We start from the raw sequence: 19,178 nt of genomic DNA on the forward strand, positions 1-19,178 counted from the left end.
GCACGCTCTCTGCATGGACAGGTATTTTATCCCCATTTCAGATAGTAACGTCCTGCATACAAAACACCTTCTCACAATCCCTGCGACTCTTCAGTCCCTTTCCTTCGGGGTCTAGAAATAATGTTAATCACATGACACAGGAAGAACTGGCTCCTCCTATTGCCCTGCACATCTAACCCCAGGACCCAAAGGACCTGGACATGAAGCTAGTCAGTTTGGGCCCCTGGTTCTCCTGACTGCTTATCTAAGTTCCTTGGGTGAGGATAAACATTAGTGTGCCCTGCAATAAATTTTGATTCCTAAGAGAACAGAGCCCACTACAGTAGTCTCTATGCAACCCAGCTCAATACTATTTCCTTTCAAAGCAGCTAAAGAGTAGAGGTAATTGTGAAATCTCAAATTTTCTTTCAGACCTAAATGACTTCTTTTTTTTTTTAAACTTCAAAAGTACTGTCCTATGTTGTGCCCAATTCTATGTATTCAGACTATTCTGACTTTTAGAAATAATCTCTCCCACCAAAAGGCACAAAATCCAAATGAAACAATATTGGCAGAACTATTTCTTTAGAGAAAGAAAATCAAAACAAAGCAGCTTAAGCGGCAGCTATTTTCCCCGAAGTTGCCTTTCCATGAAAATAAAGTTAATGATGAATTGTGCGGGCCTGCCTGGAGGCTTAGTACAGTGGCGTTATTGACATCACTGTAACACCGACCTCAGCCAAGCCAAGCTTTAAATTCTGAGAAACAGGTTTTCAAACAGGTTTATAGGCCAGAGAGAGTCCTGAACACCCTCGGGGCTTGGTTTCCCTTGCCAAGTAATCAGTCAAAGCTATTACTGTCGCCTTGCCTTTTCCTACTGGCTAAATAAAGGAGCGGCTGCTGTTCCTGATGAACATTAGCCCCGGCCTCCATTTTCAACAGTGCAAGGGACACTGGAATGAGTTGGTTTGAAGCAAAATATCCACATGAGAGGTGGCTTCATGCCTTGGAAGCTAAAGCGGATTTTAAAACGACTTAGGTTACATTTTAGCCAAAATTAAAATATGTTTATTGAGGGCCTCATAAATATTTATTGAAAGTACTAGATAATGTTGAAAATACTTTTCATATATAAGCATGGTTCTTGCCCTCCAGAAACATAAACTCTAGTCGTAGATAAAACTGTCTGGAAAGCTTGCCAGCAATACAAAGTTCATATAATTTTCTCTTTTGAATGACAATGGGCTTCCAGACAATTCGTTTTGAAGTGTTAGGACAGTATTTCCTAGTGGGTCAGTTCTCCAGTGCCTGATATACCAGGAAAGTGTGTTAAAAGTGAGGAACTTTTAACAGAGGGTGGGGAAAGATGGTTCAATGTTTACCAACGCTGGCTGCTCTTACAGAGGACCTGCTGGTGTTGCCTAGCCTTTATGTGGTGACTCCCAACCATCTGTAACTCCAGTGCCAAGGACTTCGATGCCCTCTTCTGACTTCTTTGGGCACCTGACATTCATAGTCACGTGCTACACATACATACAGGAGGCAAAATGCTCATATACATAGAATAAGTATTTTTTCAAAACTGAAATTTTCCAGAAATGCAGTGTGCACCCGTATCTGCAGCCTAGAAACTGGACATTTACAAAGCTCTCTTTACTCAGCCAGGAATGTTTAGCTGAGTGGAGCAAGTGACCTCTAGGATTGCCTGCAATGTTGCCTGACTACATCTGGGTTTATGGGGGAGCTCGTTGCTTAGCCTCTTTGGAGTTATTTATGAGTTCTGAACTATGTGGAGAAGTAAGGGGTAGACAGGCATTCAGCAAGTATAGGTCTAGTTAGAACAGCCTGTCTGCGGCCTCCTTTCTCAGTTTTTCCGGTTAGAAATATTACTAGCGTCTCTTACAGGTCAGTGGCCTCAAAAGATTGGTTTATTTTGTAATAAAATAAGAACAAAAGGGCTTTTCTGAGTTTTTCGATTGTTTGCTTGCTTGCTTTGGTGACTGGAGTCGCACTCCAAGCCCCATGCCTCATGTCTTAACGTTATAAATTAACCTGTATTCATCTTTTTGCTAACAAAGGTCCCATCCTCAGGAGAAAGAGCATTTGCCTTTCACTCATCCAGGCAGCCTGGTCACGTGACTCCTGTGGCTTTCTCACTTGGAGAAGCAGCAAAAGGCTCATGCCGTGCACTGTCTAAGGGGCTGTTTCCTAGCACCTTGTGTTTTGGATTCTAAACAGAGAGTCCCGGATAAAAATCAAAACCACCTCTGGAAATTCCTTCAGGTCCTTGCAGTATGACATTGTTTGGAAACAGACTATAATATTTAAGGAATAGCCACATAAAACCTTTAATTTGTGAGTCAAATTATAATGAGCCCAGCAGGAGAGGGAGCTAATTATTTTATCCCATAAAAGGCTAAATGAACACTGCTTAACTTCTTCCCAGATCGTCCTCAGCTAGAATCACCTTCTGGAAAGTTTCAAAATCTATTGTGGAAAGGAGTGTTTCTTCTTTAGTGGTGAGAAAATCAGGGGACATTATAATGCAGCCCCCCACCCCCACTTACAGAGCATGGCTTCCTCTATTAGAAAAAAGTCAGGTTCCTTTATAAAGAGTGGTATATGACGTTAAACACATGTTTAGTTTTATTATAATTTTAGGTTTTGTTGTTGAAGTAAATAAAATAGAAAATAGTAAATAAAATAGAAAAAAGAGCTCTATTTCTTTTCCAGGGCTTCAAAACAAAATGGTTTCCTTCAATCTCATTTAGGAAGTAATGTTTCAATGGAAAATTATGGTTTTATTTTTTATATATTTTACTAATGTTATAACATATGATCTTCAAAAAACACACACACCAAATCCTAGAACAAATGAGATTCTCCACTAGAGAAATATATAAATGATTGGAAGAATGTGAGCATAAAAGAAATGGATAGAATCCCGGGACCACAGAGAGACAATTTCTTTCACTACAGAACTTTTAAATGTCAATCCGTAATTTCCTAGACTTATAACAGGTATTGATTTTAAAGGCAGTGTAATTTTGTCTTTGATTCCCATTTGGAAATTTTGGACTCAGCAGAATCCAGTTATTCCAAGATGTCTAGGGATCCATTTACACATACAGGTCTGGGGACTGAGAAGGTAGTTGCTTTACATACATGTACCTGACTTGCACATGTATGGAAAACCAGAACATTTTTGACTTATTCAATCCAGCTTAGCATGATCTTTTATCATTAAATTTTTCTCTCAATCACTGAATATAAAAATGTCAGGCCTGGCATACCTTTAATTCCAGAGCTCAGGAGCCAGAGGAAGGAGGCTCTGTGAGTTCAAACCCAACGTGGACTAAATAGCAAGTTCCAGGATCACCAGGAATACATTGTCTCAAACAAACTAACAAAAACATAGCCATGTGATTTTTATATTAGAAATATTTATGTCATAAATATTCATTGAATTAAAAAAGATTGAAAAGCAAAGGGAGGCAATGAGTCATATAATAAAACTATTGTGTTATTTTGTAATTGATATAAGTCACATTTAGGAGGAAACTTCCATCTCTTTTGTGTCTTAAATTTGTCCTGACTAATTTTCATTGTTTTTCATGACTAATTAGTTTGATACATGCTTTGAGCCCCTAACACTTACCAGTCCCTTTTTAGATTGGTGTCATAGAAATAAACAAATCGTGTAACCTACCCTTGCCTGAGTTGGAGAGACCAGCAACAACGAAAGAAGTGGGGTATATAGTATGGAACATTAGCAACTCTTAGGAAGAGAAGGAAAAGCAGGGACTAGGGAGAGCCAGGATGCTGTGAAGCAGGGTGACATTTGCAAAGGGTGATGGGGAAGGCTTCTCAAGGAAGGGACATCTGAGCAAAGGCCTGAAAGGGAGGAAGGAGTGAGATATATAGGGATCTAGAGGGAGAGCACTCTGTACAGAAAAAGTGGTAGGCTCAAAATCCTGGAGGCTGCTGCATGCCTGCCTGACTTTACTAGGAGCAAGAAGTCTGCAGTTGCCATAGCACCCTGGGAGAAATGAGTACTAGGAAATTGGGTAGAGAGCTATAAAAGGAGACAGAGACCATGCACTTTTCCATGGAAGCACTTGTTTTATAAAAGCAAACAGCAGTCACCAAAGCTAGCAAGGCCTGCATGAAGGCTGTCTGAGAATTCTTGTTGACCTGTCAATACTATGCATAAACCAACCGCAGTGGGGGACACTTTAATCCCAGCTCTAGCGAGGCTGATGCAGGAAGATTGTCAATTTGAGGTCAACCGTGTCTGTGTAGTTTAAGGTTAGCTGAGGATACCAGGTGAGACCCTTTCTAAAAAATTATCTTCGTGCACCTACATAGAGAGATTATAGAATATTTAATAACATTATTATATGAGTTAGTTTAAACATTACTTTGATTGCATTTGATGTATTTCTTCCAAAATGTAAACTTAAATGAATTTTAGTATATTTTTAAATTGTTAAAATATATTAACGAAATCACTAGTTTGAATTTTTTATGTGGTATTAAGAACAGTACTATATTAAAGTGTCATTTTAGAACATATTTCTAATTAGAGACACTTGATTCCATGGGCAATCATGAAACTCACATACCACTTTATTTGAAAATTGAAAATATTTGAAATGTTGTATATTATCCCATGTGTGTGAATTAGTATTGATTTACTTTTTCTCATTCTTTCACAGGAATATATATATGCAAGAGTAAGTACTTCATTTTTAAAGATTTTTAATTTTTAGTTTAATTAGTTCTTTGAGAATTTCATACAATACATGCTGATCATGATCCTTCCCCAGATCCTCCCAATTCCACTTCCCCTCTCCACTCAACTTCCTGTCTTCTTTTTCTACCCACCAAGTGCAATTTGTGCTGCCTCTGTCCTCCTGGGTGTGTGGCTTTCCACTGGAGCATGGTTGACTTTCCAGAGGCAACATTTTAAAAAGAATACCGACGCTTCTTCTCCAGTACCTATCACTTGTCAATCTCTCCTTGGCTAAGGGTGGGACTTCCTGTCTAGTCTGTCGAGCTTGCACAGGGCTTGTGCAAGCTGTCACAGTTACCATGAGCTTCATACATAGAGCTGCCCTGCTAGGTTTGTACCGCTTAACATTCATTTTATTTTCTAAATTTATTTATTTTAATGATGAAAGTAAAATATACCTAAAAGCGAAGCTTTTGGAAAAACCGTTTGTTCTTCCCTGCCTCGTATGGATTTGTTCTTCCCTGTCGTGTGTTGTTCCTCACACTTGTCGTTGGCTTTGCGCCTGGCCTTTGCTCTTCTAAAACAACCCGCTGACAACAGTTTTATCCATGGGGATGTCCACAGAGGGCCCTGTGGTGACCGTACTTATAATCTTTCACAATGGACTTGATCTTTGACCTCTTGGCGATTTTCTTCTTGCCCGTGGCAGCTGTCACTTTTTGGGGATAATGGTCAATTCCAGCCACCAGGGCATAGCTGTGAGGATGGTCTGAGTTGCCATATCAATATTCTTCATGATGATGGCTTTGTGCCCAGAGTACGTCTAGCCAAGAGCGGTGCCACTTTCTCGGGTTTCATGAACTTACCCCTTTTGGCAGCAAGCTCTTACATTTTTTATCCCTACTTCCTTAGTTGCTAAGAAGCTGTTAATGGTAAATTTTCCTGAATAATTAAGTATGGTCTTTCCATAGTTACTGCTTCTTTATTCATCTACATGAGTTATAATTCATTTTCCTCCTTTATTCTTCTAAAACTTAATAGTTGTGCATTTATTTTGCGTTCATATTTTATAGCAAATACTATTTGTTATGTAATAAAGACATTGGTCTTTATTATTGACTTAAAAGTTCCATAAAGAGATTAAATTTTTAAAAGACTACTTTATGGATACTATAAAATAAATATAAAATTTAGTATACTTATGGCCATAAAATAGAAGAAATTCAAAAAATTATAGCCAGTCATCAATTGTATTTTTCCCTCTATTCTCCCTCTGATTAGAACATACAGGCATATTTCATATGGAATATTTTTCCTGTTTTCTACCATAGTTTATACATTGTCTAAATATTATTTTTCCCCCATTTTATTGAAAAAGCTTTGCAGCAAAACTAGATAGCACTAAAGCAAAGCTGTGTTTCCTTGACCTGGTAAAGCCCCAGTAATAGTGTGTGATGAGATTAATGTAGCTGTGTCTGGCACTAAACACTTGCCAAAAAATTTGTGATTCAAGAGGAAGCCAAAACAGTGCTATATGTTAGTCATGGCGTCCAGTTTCTGTACAATATTGTGGAGCACTGTTATACACTGGGTTCCTTACTATGGGCAGCAGGTGACAACTGGCTGGCACGGGACTCTTCTGCCTTCACCGTTATCAAAAGGTAATCTCCCTGGAAGGGATTAGACGCGGCAGCGAACTTTGTGACATCGAGTGCCTGGAGTGCTGTTATCTTACAACACATCCTCTATCGTTTCTCCCAAGGGGTAGTCTGTTTAATGCAGATACCAGGACACTATTGATGGTTGCCTGGGCAACTGAAAATAACTATATCTGAAGACAAGAGTACCTGGGAAATCTCTCCTTTTGTCAGTCATTTCTCAGATTTGCATTTATGATGGTTTTCTAAAAAACAATAATCATTTCTAATCATCACTTGAATTGTAAAACAGAGGCGCTAGAAGATTGGTGCTAAAGACTGATAGAAAAAAGAAGTAGTGATAACACCTGGACTCAATCACGGACCTGATTGGCGTGTGACATATCTAGATACAGGAGGAAGAAGGGCAGCTCACAGAAACAGCTGCGCCGTTTAACACGTCTGTGCTTTTCGCTCTTTGTTTTTTGAGGGTTTTTTTTGTTGTTGTTGTTCTGGTTTTAAAAACTTGCATATATACATATACACAGAGATGACTCAAAATAAATGATCTACTAGCTTTTTTAAGTATTTGACTACTTATTTCAGAAGGTATTTTCAGTAGCTTTTGAATGATTGAGTGAATTAATGTTTGGTGGTAATCAAAGAATAAACTCACTAGAAATTGTGACTATAGTCACTTAGATGTCGTTCCTGACTTCTTGCTTGTCCCATTGGGTTGTCTCCATAGGAGTATAAACTATCGTTAAGGCATAATCCCTGCTTTGATACATTAAAAAAAATTCTGCCAGCTGCTGGCATCCCATCAATCAAAATGCTTTTAGTTTGGGTTTTCAATATAATTGATTGTTTCTCATCTGCTCCATTCAGTTCTCCTGGAACCCAACAATATCTCCTTCCTCCCATTCCTGAGCTCTCTTTCTGTTTCTTGGTCCTTCTCTCTGTCACCCCCTCTCTCTTTGCCTTTATCTTTCTATTTCTTTTTTGCAAACATGTAGTGTTCGCTCTAGTTTTCCTTTAAGAAATGTTTCCGTTTGTTTCGTTTTTTGTATCTGTCACGTTAGTGTAACGCTTTTCAAGATATAGTCATTTATTTATTTATCCATTTTGAAATTTGGGGAGAGGGGATTTTCAAAAGAAAATAAAAGACCATGACAGAAAGCCTGAAAACTCAGTGATTTTTTTCAACCTAAATATGTGCATTGATAAAATGTGATCAGGGTGGGAGATGCAGTGGTGACAGAGAAATTGGTCACGAACTAGGAAACTGGGAAATGAAATGATTACAGACCATTCTAGGGGAGATGATGAACACAAAACAGGGAGATAGATGGAATAAAGACGGGTGTGGGTGTGCACGCGCGTGCACACGTGCACATGTGGTGTATGGGTGTATGTGCGTGTACACATGACAATTGGTTTCTCATTTGTCAAATGAAGAATTGAACTAGATGGGTTTTTTAAGATGCCACTAGACCATTTTTTTAACATTTTTACTTCTCTTTTTTCAAATTATTTTAAAGTATGAGTATTAAAAAAATCCATCTGTTGGGATTTAAACAATGTCTATAATTTACCATTTCCTGGATTGATTTTTAGAAGCCACTGCTGGTCAGTGACAGTCGTTTGGATGGCGACTTGACAGAACTTGGGACTTCTTTCTCCTACACAACCCTGGCCAGTGGGAAGGTCACATTCTGTCTCAGAAGCACATATGGAAGTGCCACGCATATGTGCTGATTGGTACAAAGAGCTGTTGGTGACATCTCACCTGTGAGAAAGGGAAAAGGGCTGAGGAAGCCATCACGTGCGTGTCAATTAGTTACAAATTTCTTCTGGAGTCTGTGGCAGGACCCCTGCGTGAGCAGCTTTTCAGCTTGTTAGAAAAGAGAGGACAGTGTTGAGTTTTGATAGTGTTCTTCCAGTCACACATTTGAAGGTTTCAGTAATGAATTTATATTGCTCACTAGTAATAACAAAAATACCATGGGGAAATTCCATTTTTCTTGGTTGTCATGGGAAGACACATTCTGAAACTGGGATTAAAGCCTTGTGCATATACTGACCTGAATGTAAAGCTAAACTTGGGCGCTGTTTGGTAAGTGTGTATACCTGTATGTTTTCTTTTAGGTTTTTGTTTAGTTAGTGGGGTCTTTCAGCCTTGCTTCTTTTTGTCTTTTTTTTTTCAGCTCTTGTTTCCATTTGGAAAATTTTATATAGTTCAAGGGAGCAAAACTGTTTTAGGAGCAATTATTTTTCTTTAAATCAAAAAATGAGAAACAAAGTTAGTAAATGAATGTAAAATGGGTATCAATGATGTCTGTCATAGAGGCAAACCAAACCTGCTGGACATGGGCTCTTTGATGATCAAACCTATTCAGCGTGTGATGAAATACCCCCTGCTACTTTGTGAACTTCGGAATTCAACACCTCCCTCCCACCCTGACTACAGAGCCCTGGAGGAAGCCTTTGCTGCTGTGAAGGACATTAACGTTAACATCAATGAGCTGAAAAGAAGGAAAGACCTAGGTAGGTAAATGCATGAGAGACTGATTGGTCCCCAGGATTGGAGGGTTCCATCTGTGTGTGACAGTCACAGTGTCCCAGTTACGCAGCAGTCATAGTGAACATGATGTTTGAAATCTAGAGTCAGAGGACACGAGGAACGTGCGAGTTTACCTGAATAGCTAGGAGAAAAAAGACCATAAAATATATACAAAACTCGTCATTAAAAAAAGCAAATCCAACGGGTACGCTCAAGTGTTCACTAGCCCCTGACCACTGTTTTCTCGGTGGTACAGTATGGACAGACCGTCCTCCTGCCACTCAATGTCTGTAGAGTAAGGAGGAAATAAAGCCTGGGATCTGCAGCTCTGGGAGGCTAGCCTAGAAATGGGCTGGTCGGAGTACAGGTCCATGTGAAGTGTTTTATCTGGGACTTTAGACTCGTTTGATCCTGAAACACAGGAATGAAGATTGGGGGTCACAGGGGCACAAAGTTATTTGTTTCTATGATTAACAAATGATTCTTAACTGTTTTAAGCTAAGATATTGCAATTAATGCCTAATGTCAAGTGTAGGTTTTAATATAGGAGTGCTAATTCTATAGACCCTATGTCCCAGGAATAACAGGCCTTCATCTTCTCATGGTATTAGTGTTACAAAGAGCTCTTATCTAAGTTTGTGTTTCTAATATGACTTGAACTCAATGCTTAAATAATGGCAGGCATTTAAAAATAAATAGTGTAATGAGTTCATTTTCTTTGATTGGTTTTGTTTTCCAATAAGTAAAAAGCAAAATATTTGTTTTAGCAAATTAAAACCATAAAGAACAGGATACCAAAACAATAGAGTAAAAGATAACAAAAGCAAAATGAAAAGACTGCACACATAGGATGGCTGCCTAGAATGTATTATTGTTATAATTATTTCAGTAATAAGAATATTCTAGTAAAAAGTCAATAAAAAGAACAATTCCCAGGAAGATTTGCTAGTAACTGGGGGAATGAAAATTAAAATCACAATGATGTGATATGCTCAATTCACGAGCCAGAAAACGGGTGTCACTAGCCAGTACTAGTCAAAACACTACTATACGTGATCTTAGACAAAAAGTAGGAAACTGATCAACAATTGTTTTAAAGATTTACATAATTATCCAGTAATAAATAATAAACTATGTAATGCTCTGTGATATGATGAGAAGATTAAAAAGCAATGACATAAAATACTGTATCAACTGGCTTAATAACAAAAATGTTTTGAAAGATGTTGTATTCTAAGAAGCATGATTTCATGTAGCTCAGGCTAGATTCAAACTCATTACATAGATGAGGCTGGCCTGAAATAATCCTCCTGTCTCCACATTCCAAATGTCTGGATTACAGGCGTGTGCCGCTATACTTGGCTCAGTCTTGAGTTTTCTATGTTTGGTACAGTACCATTCCTGACAAGCTTGAAACAGTAAATATTGCATCTTGTCTAACTCAACATGCACCGTTGTCTGAACCCTCATCAACAGTGTCTCTGACTGAACTATGCCCTTCCCAACAGTGACTGTATCAAACATTTGGAATAAAACCTGGGCTAACAGTTATTTCAAAGAGAGGTAAAACTCAGAGTGATTCTCACCTGGCCCCAAATCACAGAGTGCTTGAAAAGCCAACCTAGGATTTGAGGCTTATGCGTCATGGGTTCAGCTGTCTTTTCATTGGTTTGGACCTGATTCCCTTTTCTAGAGACTCCCAGATAATACCCACCATCAGAGAGTGGATACTTTCTTTTCTTCTAGTACAAGGAATTTTCTTTTCTTCCCTCTTTTGTACAGAGGGTAAAATCCAACCTCTTTCCTCATCCAGGTATTTCTTTAATGTGAGAAGTAAATTAACCTGACCTTGAATAGCCTTGAGAGACATGCCCTTGGATATCTGAGTTTCTGAAAGTCATTGGGTGAGGTACTTTGGATAGACTAGGCAATGGGGTAATAGGGTAATGGGGTAATGGCCCCTGCAGAAAAGGGTTAAGTCCTGTCCTCAATATAAATATTGGCCTTAAAAATGCTAGGGGAGTGTGGAATCTGGCTGCACACACTGGGATGTATCCTTGCGTTCTTCCCTTTCAGTTCTGAAATATAAGAAGAACGATGAGGACGAATCACTCAAAGACAAACTATCTAAACTGAATATTCATTCAATCAGCAAGAAGTCAAAAAGAGTCACAAATCATCTCAAGATCCTGACCAGAGGAGAGTCACAGGTAATTTTTCTTCTTGGACCACCTACGTTTCCTCAGGGATCATTAACACCGCCACTCGTGGGGCCTTGGCTTTGCTCTTTTTGTGTCTATATCTAGAACACAGAATCAAGGTAGTGCCCCAAGCTCTTCCTTTGGGGGTGTCTGGTGGTTTCAGCACTACCTCAGTTTCCACAGGGAAGGCAGAAAGAGATGAGAACTCAGGACAGGCGATGACAAAACCGCAAGAGACCTGATCTCAGCGGCTCACAATCTCTCTCTCTCTTCAAGGCCACCTCTTCCCCCATCTCTGTTTTATTTCTGCTTTAAAGTTTTTCTGTGCCTCTGGGATTCTCTTTATTTCATCTAAAAACAAAGTGGTGTTTTTTATATGCACAATTCATTGTGATGGTTTTGGTGTTCTTGCCCCACCCCCTTCTCTTCCTGGACACGCCCTAGATGCACATTATAATACTGGAAGATTGGTCCTTAATGATCCTTACTCAGCTGTTTAACATAGCTTGCACTTAAATCCCTGTAGGCAGAGACTGCTCTTTCGTTTCCGAGCTACTCAGACCCAAATAATCACACAAAAACTGCATTAATTACAACACTGTTTCGTCAATGACTCAGACATATCTGTAGCTAGCTTTTGCATCTCGATTAGCCCATTTCTATTCATCTGTGTGATGCCACAAGGCTGTGACTTAATGGAAAGGTTCTGGTGGGGCGTCTTTCTCCTTCAGCGGCTACATGGCATCTCCTTGACCCGGCCTACTCTCTCTATATATTTTTGTTCAGATTTTCCTCCTATCTTTACTCTGCTAAGCCATTGGCCAAAACAGTTTTATTCATCAACCAACAACAACAACACATAAACAGAAGGGCATCCCACATCAAATCCCAACCTCTTATAAATAGCTGGATTTTCAAAGACTTCTAAATTTTATTCTGCTTAAGGAGAATGACATGAGATAATTTCAAAAGATAGGTCCTAGAGTTCCACCTATCTCAATGGTACAACCTAGAACCCTGTATTTATATAGACAACCCAGGAGTTTTGGGGTTAATGAATCTGAAGTAAGTGATCAGTAGTACATATATTAAGAATGAAATAAAATTCATGATCTGGTGAAAGAAGAAAGTTATCCTCCCTGGAAGGAGGATGGTATAATATTGTCATCTTTTTCTTCTCACTTTCTTTGTGGCTTCAGTGACTTTGCCACTTGTGGGGTACATAGTTGTTACCATCATTATATTTATTTCTTTATAATTTTCCAGGGATTCACCAGGTCCATCTCAAAAAAAGGCTTCATATGCAGCTATATTGTGAGAAGTTTGGGAAATTAATAGCGCATGGTGACTGATCAGGAAATAGATAATTGGGTCATTTCAACTAAAGACAACAGTAATAAAATCAAATTGAAAATGAACTCAAGGAGACAGTAGCCCCCTGTAGGCATTTATAAATGTGTGCAGAAATTCTCTTCCATGCTCTGCGATTTTGCTTCTTACTCAAGACAGTTCTATTGAATAGAGCGGGCAGCTTCTAATGTGGGGCAGACTTTTGTGGGGACCATTATATTCTTTCGCATATTTATCAGAAGCTTTTTTTTTAACTGTGAACTAAAAGTGAATTGTAGCTAAAATAGCATGAAGGGATATTAATTAGATTTTTCCTCTTAATCTTCATAGAGGATGTCCTGTCAGCAATGAAGCATTTCACTGTTAATCAGAAAATCAGCTGCATAGGCTGAACTGCAGAAGAGATAAATCTCAAATCAATCAATTTTGTACTTGTCAGCAGCTCAGGTGAAATATTGGTCGAGTTAGGGTGTAAAGCTATTACCCTGGAGGAAGATTCTATTCAATCCATCATATATGTATTGAACTTCCATGTACTGGGCACTGTGTGAGAGATTGGGAATACAAAGATGAACAGGTATAGATCTAGAATTCAGGCTGCCTGGTTTTTAATCCTGATCATATCTATAAATATGTTTCTCTAGCTTGCTACTTTAGGGCAAAGACAATGTATCTGTCAAAAAGAGATTCTCAAGCATAGCATAGCACAGCATAACATAGCAAAAAAAATACCATAGCAAATAGAACATAGGATACTAGTCAGGTAACCACTTATTCTATCTCTGATAATAATCCTGAGATGTGAGTAGATGGGCTCTGCTTCAAAAAATTCTTCCAGGAACCCAGTTTGCCAAATTTCATATGGCGTTTTCCTTAACCATATTGTCTTCAGTTAACTGAAACTTGGTCCTTACTGTGTCTCCCTCCAAGCCCCACAGACGGTGCCACAAGGCCAAGACTTAGACATGAAACACAACACTTCCTTCATACTGTATTTGTTCAAATCCAGTTACATAGGCAGACTAGCTGCAAAGAAGTGTGGGAAATGAAGCATTTGGCAGGGCAGCCATACCTCCAACTTAATCTAGTGTTTCAGCTCTGCCTTGGAAGGACACCTGATGTCCTCTTTTGAAGGGATGGATATGTGACCCACCCCTAACACATGAGTACATACAGCCATACAGAGAGGAGAGAGAGAGAGAGAGAGGGAGAGAGAGAGAGAGAGGGAGGGAGGGAGGGAGGGAGGGAGGGAGGGAGGGAGGGAGGGAGGGGGAAGAGGAGGAGAAGGAGGAGGAAGGGGGAGTTGCAGTCCCATGACTGCTGTGACATGGGTGAGAAGGTACAAAATAAACAACAAATCAAACTTCATGATATGACTTACAACACTGGTTGGACATTAGTTTGTGCTACATGTGGATCCAGAAAGTTTTGTTGTGGAAGTCAGCATATCACAGAATATTTTCATACAGCAAAGGATTTTTTTTCACCATGTCCTGGGTCAATGTGGTCTGTGCCATCTTTAATTTTGTATTCATTTTGTACCATTTTAAAAATAGTAAATGCATTTGAGTCGTGAAACTAAGTAATCTCTCGTGTGTTTTAGGTGAAAGACAACACCTTTAACAGGGAAGAAAAGCTTTTTAGGTCACTAGAGAAGACTCTGAGGCTTTGCGTGAAGCACATCTCTTCCTGCCTTCAGCACATAGAGGTGGGTGAGCCGCGAATGCTGCTTCAGGAGGACGCCAGTCCCCATGGGTGGTGTGAGGAAATGGGACTCTTCATTTGTGTGCTGAACTAAACTGTATCAAACTTGTGAGGCTGCAAAGATCTGATATGGCAAGCCATATAAAGGCTTGCTCTGTGCCCGCTTCCTGCTCCAGCCTGCCCCAGTCCGAATCACTATATTGTTGGACTTTTGTTCAGATGCATACAATATAAACCCCCATCGTTTCTTCTTTATACTAAAAATGAGTTTGTGAGCACTAGATTGTATGTGAGGCAGGCACTGTGTTGTCTGATTTTACCAATATAATTCTTTGTGGTTGATAAAATCAGGATAAAATCCCATACAAAGGAAAACAAATTGAACTAGAGAACAACACAAACCGTGGTAAGTAAATGTTGTTGTGCAATTGAAGTAGAGGACAAAAACACCCTCCATATTTCTAGCCTCTTGGGAGGTTGTCCCGACCTACTTGAGCATCTCTGCTTTTAAAAGCCCCTAAGATGGAAAACTGAACAATTATACTTGTTGGAAAAGCTGGCCGAGGGTTTCTTGTAATGGATCTTCCGGAGGACACGGTGTCCTTGAAAACAGCTTGACAACAGCTCTGACTTGAAGTATAGGAAGTTAGCGGTTACACGGAAATCAGTTAATGAGCCCAGAAGTTTTCCTCTTGAGTATCTGGTTTTGGAGCCAAGAGCTTCACAGTTAGATAAAACATCCTACCAGCAGAGAATTGACATGCCCAGCACACTGCTTTGGAGACAGGGTTTCATATTCTGGATGGATGAGGATCATGCATCCTTACAGTCACACCCAGAGTCCATTGCACAATGGGGTTAGCAAATCTCTGTGAAGTCAGCCCCCAGACACGGCTGCAGTGGACACAGCATTGGGACATGGCAGCCCTGCAGGTATTGCTCAAGGAATGAGCACCACTGAGGCACATGCACAGGTGTTTTCACTGATTGAATCCACAAAAATGTGAGCACCTTTTTTACCCCTCAAAGATAATATTAAATTTACCAAGAAAAGCTGCTGATCAAATCAAAGAGGAGTTCTTTTTAAAATAAAGAATCTGAAGAATTGAAGGCTGAGGAATGGCTGAGGAAATTTTAAGATGGGCTCCTCCTACTCCAAGAGAGCAAGAACCTGTCAGAAATGATGGGAGGAGGGGAAGGAAATTGAGGGTTGCAAGCAGCCTGACTGGATGGCATCCATGGTCATCATATAGAACGTTTTCTATCTCTCAGGGAAATTTAGCATTGCAATGATGAAGCTCACACTAGGGAGATGTTAATGTGCTGACTTCATTTAGAACTCACCCTTTCCATCCTCTGTTTCAGCAGGCCATGCCCTTCCCTCCGCAGAGTGTGGCAGAACTCCGTGAGATCTCATACAAGGATGGAGAGACGAACTGCGGGGAACCCCAAAACCATGCTTTCAATCCCTGCCAAGACTTTGTAAGTTACACACACAGACAAATACAAACTAAACGGCAGTTGTTTAAAAGCTGTGTTCTCTCTCTCTCTCTCTCTCTCTCTCTCTCTCTCTCTCTCTCTCTCACACACACACACACACACACACACACACACACACACATACACACACACTACAGTTAGTACAAAATATTCACTAAATCAAAGCTAGTCTCAAGTTTGGACTTTTTGCGACAGGAGTTTTTAAATACTTACCTATGTTTAGAGTGTTACAATTGAGGATTGTACTATAATGGAAATTTAACACAATCTCATACTCTGTTTCTGGGGTAGTCAGTGTCTGAAGAAACAGATACTTGAACAATGTTCAGTTTGAGTCTGTGTATGAGATATTAATAATATATTAGTTTGTAAAGCTATGGATTTTTGATTTTTATTTGTTTGTTTTATGTTGCTTTGTTTTTGAGGCAGAGTTTCTCTGCATAACATTCCTGGATGTCCTAGAATTCACTCTGCCGACTAGGATAGCCTTGAACTCACAGAGATCTTCCTGCCTCTGCCTTTGAGTGCTGGGAGTAAAGGTTTTCACCACCACTGCCTCAGCAAGCTGTGACTTAAAGGAACCTATGGAAATCCTTGAGCACCTACTGAAGGAGAACAGATTCTCACCGTCTGTGATTTTTAGCACAGTGTGCACTGGACATCAAAGCCTTCCCATTGAAAAAAGACACACTTAACTGTCAGATAGTCTTCCTACCCATGATAGATTCCCTTCCTTCCTTCCTTCCTTCCTTCCTTCCTTCCTTCCTTCCTTCCTTTCCTTTCTTTCTTTTTTCTCTTTCTTCCTTTCTTTTTTCTTTCTTTCTTTCATTTATTTATTCCTCCCTTCCCTCCGTCCCTCTATCCCTCCCTCCCTTCCTTCCTTCCTTCCTAGCTCTGGGGGCTGAACTTAGAAACTCACACATGCTATGCAAGCACTCTGCCAGTGTGCTGTATTCCTTCATAGACTATTTGTTTTTAAGAGTTCTGTAAAATATATGTCGGGGAGCATAAAAACATTCTTGACTAAAGTTTGAGTGGTAAGCTTTTCTGGGTAATGCTAATTTCAGTTTGGTGCATTATGTTATTATTTCATATCAGTATTTAATATATTTTGGAGAAAGCATAATAGGCCATATTTCTGTGTTGGCTGTGTCAGAATTAGGCCCAGACTGTCTTAGATCTTGTGTTGGATGATTCTAGCAGTCCTAGCCCATGAATCTCAAAATCTCAGCAACGCCTCCACCTCAAAATAATCTTCAACCAATGAGCTCCCAAATATTTCCAAACCTTAGGATATGAGACAGTCTGCATCCTACTGCAAAACTACTGAATAAGCTGGTTTTGGCATTATAACACAGAAAGTTGAGATTACATCCTTTTGATAAGTACATTTGTACTTGCTATGCAGACCAGGCTGGCCTTTAACGTAACAGAGCACAGCCTTTTTTTGTTGCCCAAGAACTGGGATTAAAGGTGAGTGCCAAAATCCTCATGAACATACCCAGAAGTTGGTCTCCTGGGCAATTCTAAATCCTGTCAAGTTAACAATCAAAATTTACCATTATCATGTATAAAAATAAAAGAAAATTAATGTACTATTTTAAAAGGCCTGGGGGGTGCCTCAGTGGGTAAAGGTGCTTAGTAACAACCCCGAATCCTGGTTTGATCCTAAGGATCCACGTGGCAGAAAGAACCAACTCCTACTTCTTCAGATCTCTGCTTGGACTCTCTAACAATAAATAATGTTCTCTAGCAGGAATACAAAATAAGTAAAAAAATAAATAAAATGTAAGAAGACTAAATATCATACTATCCAAAATAAAGTGATAGAGCATAAGTTACTCAGGAATGGACAGATGGATGTATAGGTAGATTAATAGACAAAGGTTTTTATACCCATGGGTTTATTGGGAAAACGTGACTAGGTCTTGGGGAGTTTTTTTCAGGGTTCAATCATAGGAAGGACATTTTAGAAAAACCATTTAGAGTTTGCTCAATTTCAATTCACTAATTTGATAAGTATTTATCAAAATGGTATGAGCACATACTCCGTAGCTTCTCCCTTAGCCAGCATGCTCCACAGTCTGACAGAAAGAAGGAAGAAATTGTCCTGTCTGCCCTGATAAAATAATATTACATCTGCTAAGTTAGAAGAATCACCAGAAAGTATGGTAGAAAAGTGGCATTTTATTGGGTAGCATACTGAACTCTTTGAAACAGAAATATTAACTCAAAAGTTTACCCCAAGGCAGAGAAGTTATTCCTATCCAGCCATAAATGATCCTTTTCTACAAATACTGTGTAGCACAAAATTCTAAAATACAACCTGCTTATCTGTTCCAACTACTGTCCCTCTGGCAAATAAAGTTCAGATCTATGGGCATTGGACATACATTACAATCATAATCATCAAATTAGCAAACTGTGGCTCCCAGGCAAGTAATAAACACAGTGACTTATCCCAGATACAGTAAATGCATCTGTTGCCTAGTCCAGGGGCTCATTAAGTGGTGGGCTAGTATCTATTGATTATTTCATAAACTAAAAATCAAATCTAATTTGTGTTGGTTATCGCTGGTGCCACTAACAGATGAGGTACCCTCTTTCAGATTCCCCGTGAGTTCAAACAGAGTTAGCAGAATCATTTACATTAATTAATACAGGCCGTTGCTTCGGTTTCCTGGAATATCTTTGAGGTCACAAATGATAAACTACTTCCAGATTCCTATAAACATGTGTGATAAGGTATAAGGCAGGGTGGTCATCAGACATGGGATAAAATTGCAATTCAGAACACAGGGAAAAACATAAAAAGAGAAGAAATAAAATCTAGGATTCTTGAGTGCTGACATGCGGTTGGGCACTAATGCAATAAGGTTTTTCTTTCATGTCTCAGAGCTGAAAATGCAGCCGTTTCAGAAACCAAGTCACATGCCCTCAAGCCTTAGGTGTATTTAAGTGTTTAGCTCTGGTCATTTCTGTCACAGGCATAAGATATACATTTAAAGGACCAGTGCTTGCTTGGGGAATACAATTCCATCCAAAAACAAACCTAGAGGTAAAAAACAGACTCGGAACTGATGCGAAGGGGTGTAAGAGTCTCTCCTCAGAATGCTTGTGCCCATTTTGCTGACAGCAAGAGGTGAAGTGGTGAGTTGGTCAATTGTAGCCACACACTGATGTCAGCTCCTCCCAACCTTGACACAGCTTGATAACTCAGCTTGGCTCTGGGGTTAGGAGGGAGCGAGAGGGAGGGTCCTGAAGGAAGCGTCTGAGGCACAGCTGTAGGCAGAAGAGTTGTGATCCGTATGAGAAGACTTACTCTTCTCACTCATCTTCAGGTTCAATGTTGCTACTTTAAGCATGAATAAAGAAGCTTAGGCAGCCCCCCCCCCCCATATGAGATTCTCTTTGCAAATGACTGGGTGCTGTCCTGTCCCTTTGAGCTTCAGAAGAGAGAAGGAGATAGGCCTACTGAGAGCATCATTGGTTATGGAGTGAGCCATTCT

At 39.6% G+C, this 19,178-nt stretch overlaps 1 protein-coding gene across 2 annotated transcripts in view; it reads left to right on the plus strand.

Annotated features, from left to right (window-relative positions):
• Arhgef38 (Rho guanine nucleotide exchange factor 38) overlaps nucleotides 1–19,178 on the plus strand; it is an 88,382-nt gene that overhangs the window by 57,527 nt on the left and 11,677 nt on the right. Inside the window, exons 5-9 of one of the 2 annotated variants that reach the window (XM_075981299.1) lie at nucleotides 4,698–4,715; nucleotides 8,699–8,898; nucleotides 10,991–11,124; nucleotides 14,069–14,173; nucleotides 15,535–15,651. In XM_075981299.1, the coding sequence (XP_075837414.1) occupies nucleotides 4,698–4,715; nucleotides 8,699–8,898; nucleotides 10,991–11,124; nucleotides 14,069–14,173; nucleotides 15,535–15,651 (574 nt within the window). The remainder of the gene's footprint in view (nucleotides 1–4,697; nucleotides 4,716–8,698; nucleotides 8,899–10,990; nucleotides 11,125–14,068; nucleotides 14,174–15,534; nucleotides 15,652–19,178) is intronic. The other variant, XM_075981300.1, reaches the window with a different exon arrangement.

This window comes from Microtus pennsylvanicus, chromosome 7 (assembly GCF_037038515.1).
Source record: "Microtus pennsylvanicus isolate mMicPen1 chromosome 7, mMicPen1.hap1, whole genome shotgun sequence".
In the NCBI taxonomy this organism is placed as follows: Eukaryota; Metazoa; Chordata; class Mammalia; order Rodentia; family Cricetidae; genus Microtus; species Microtus pennsylvanicus.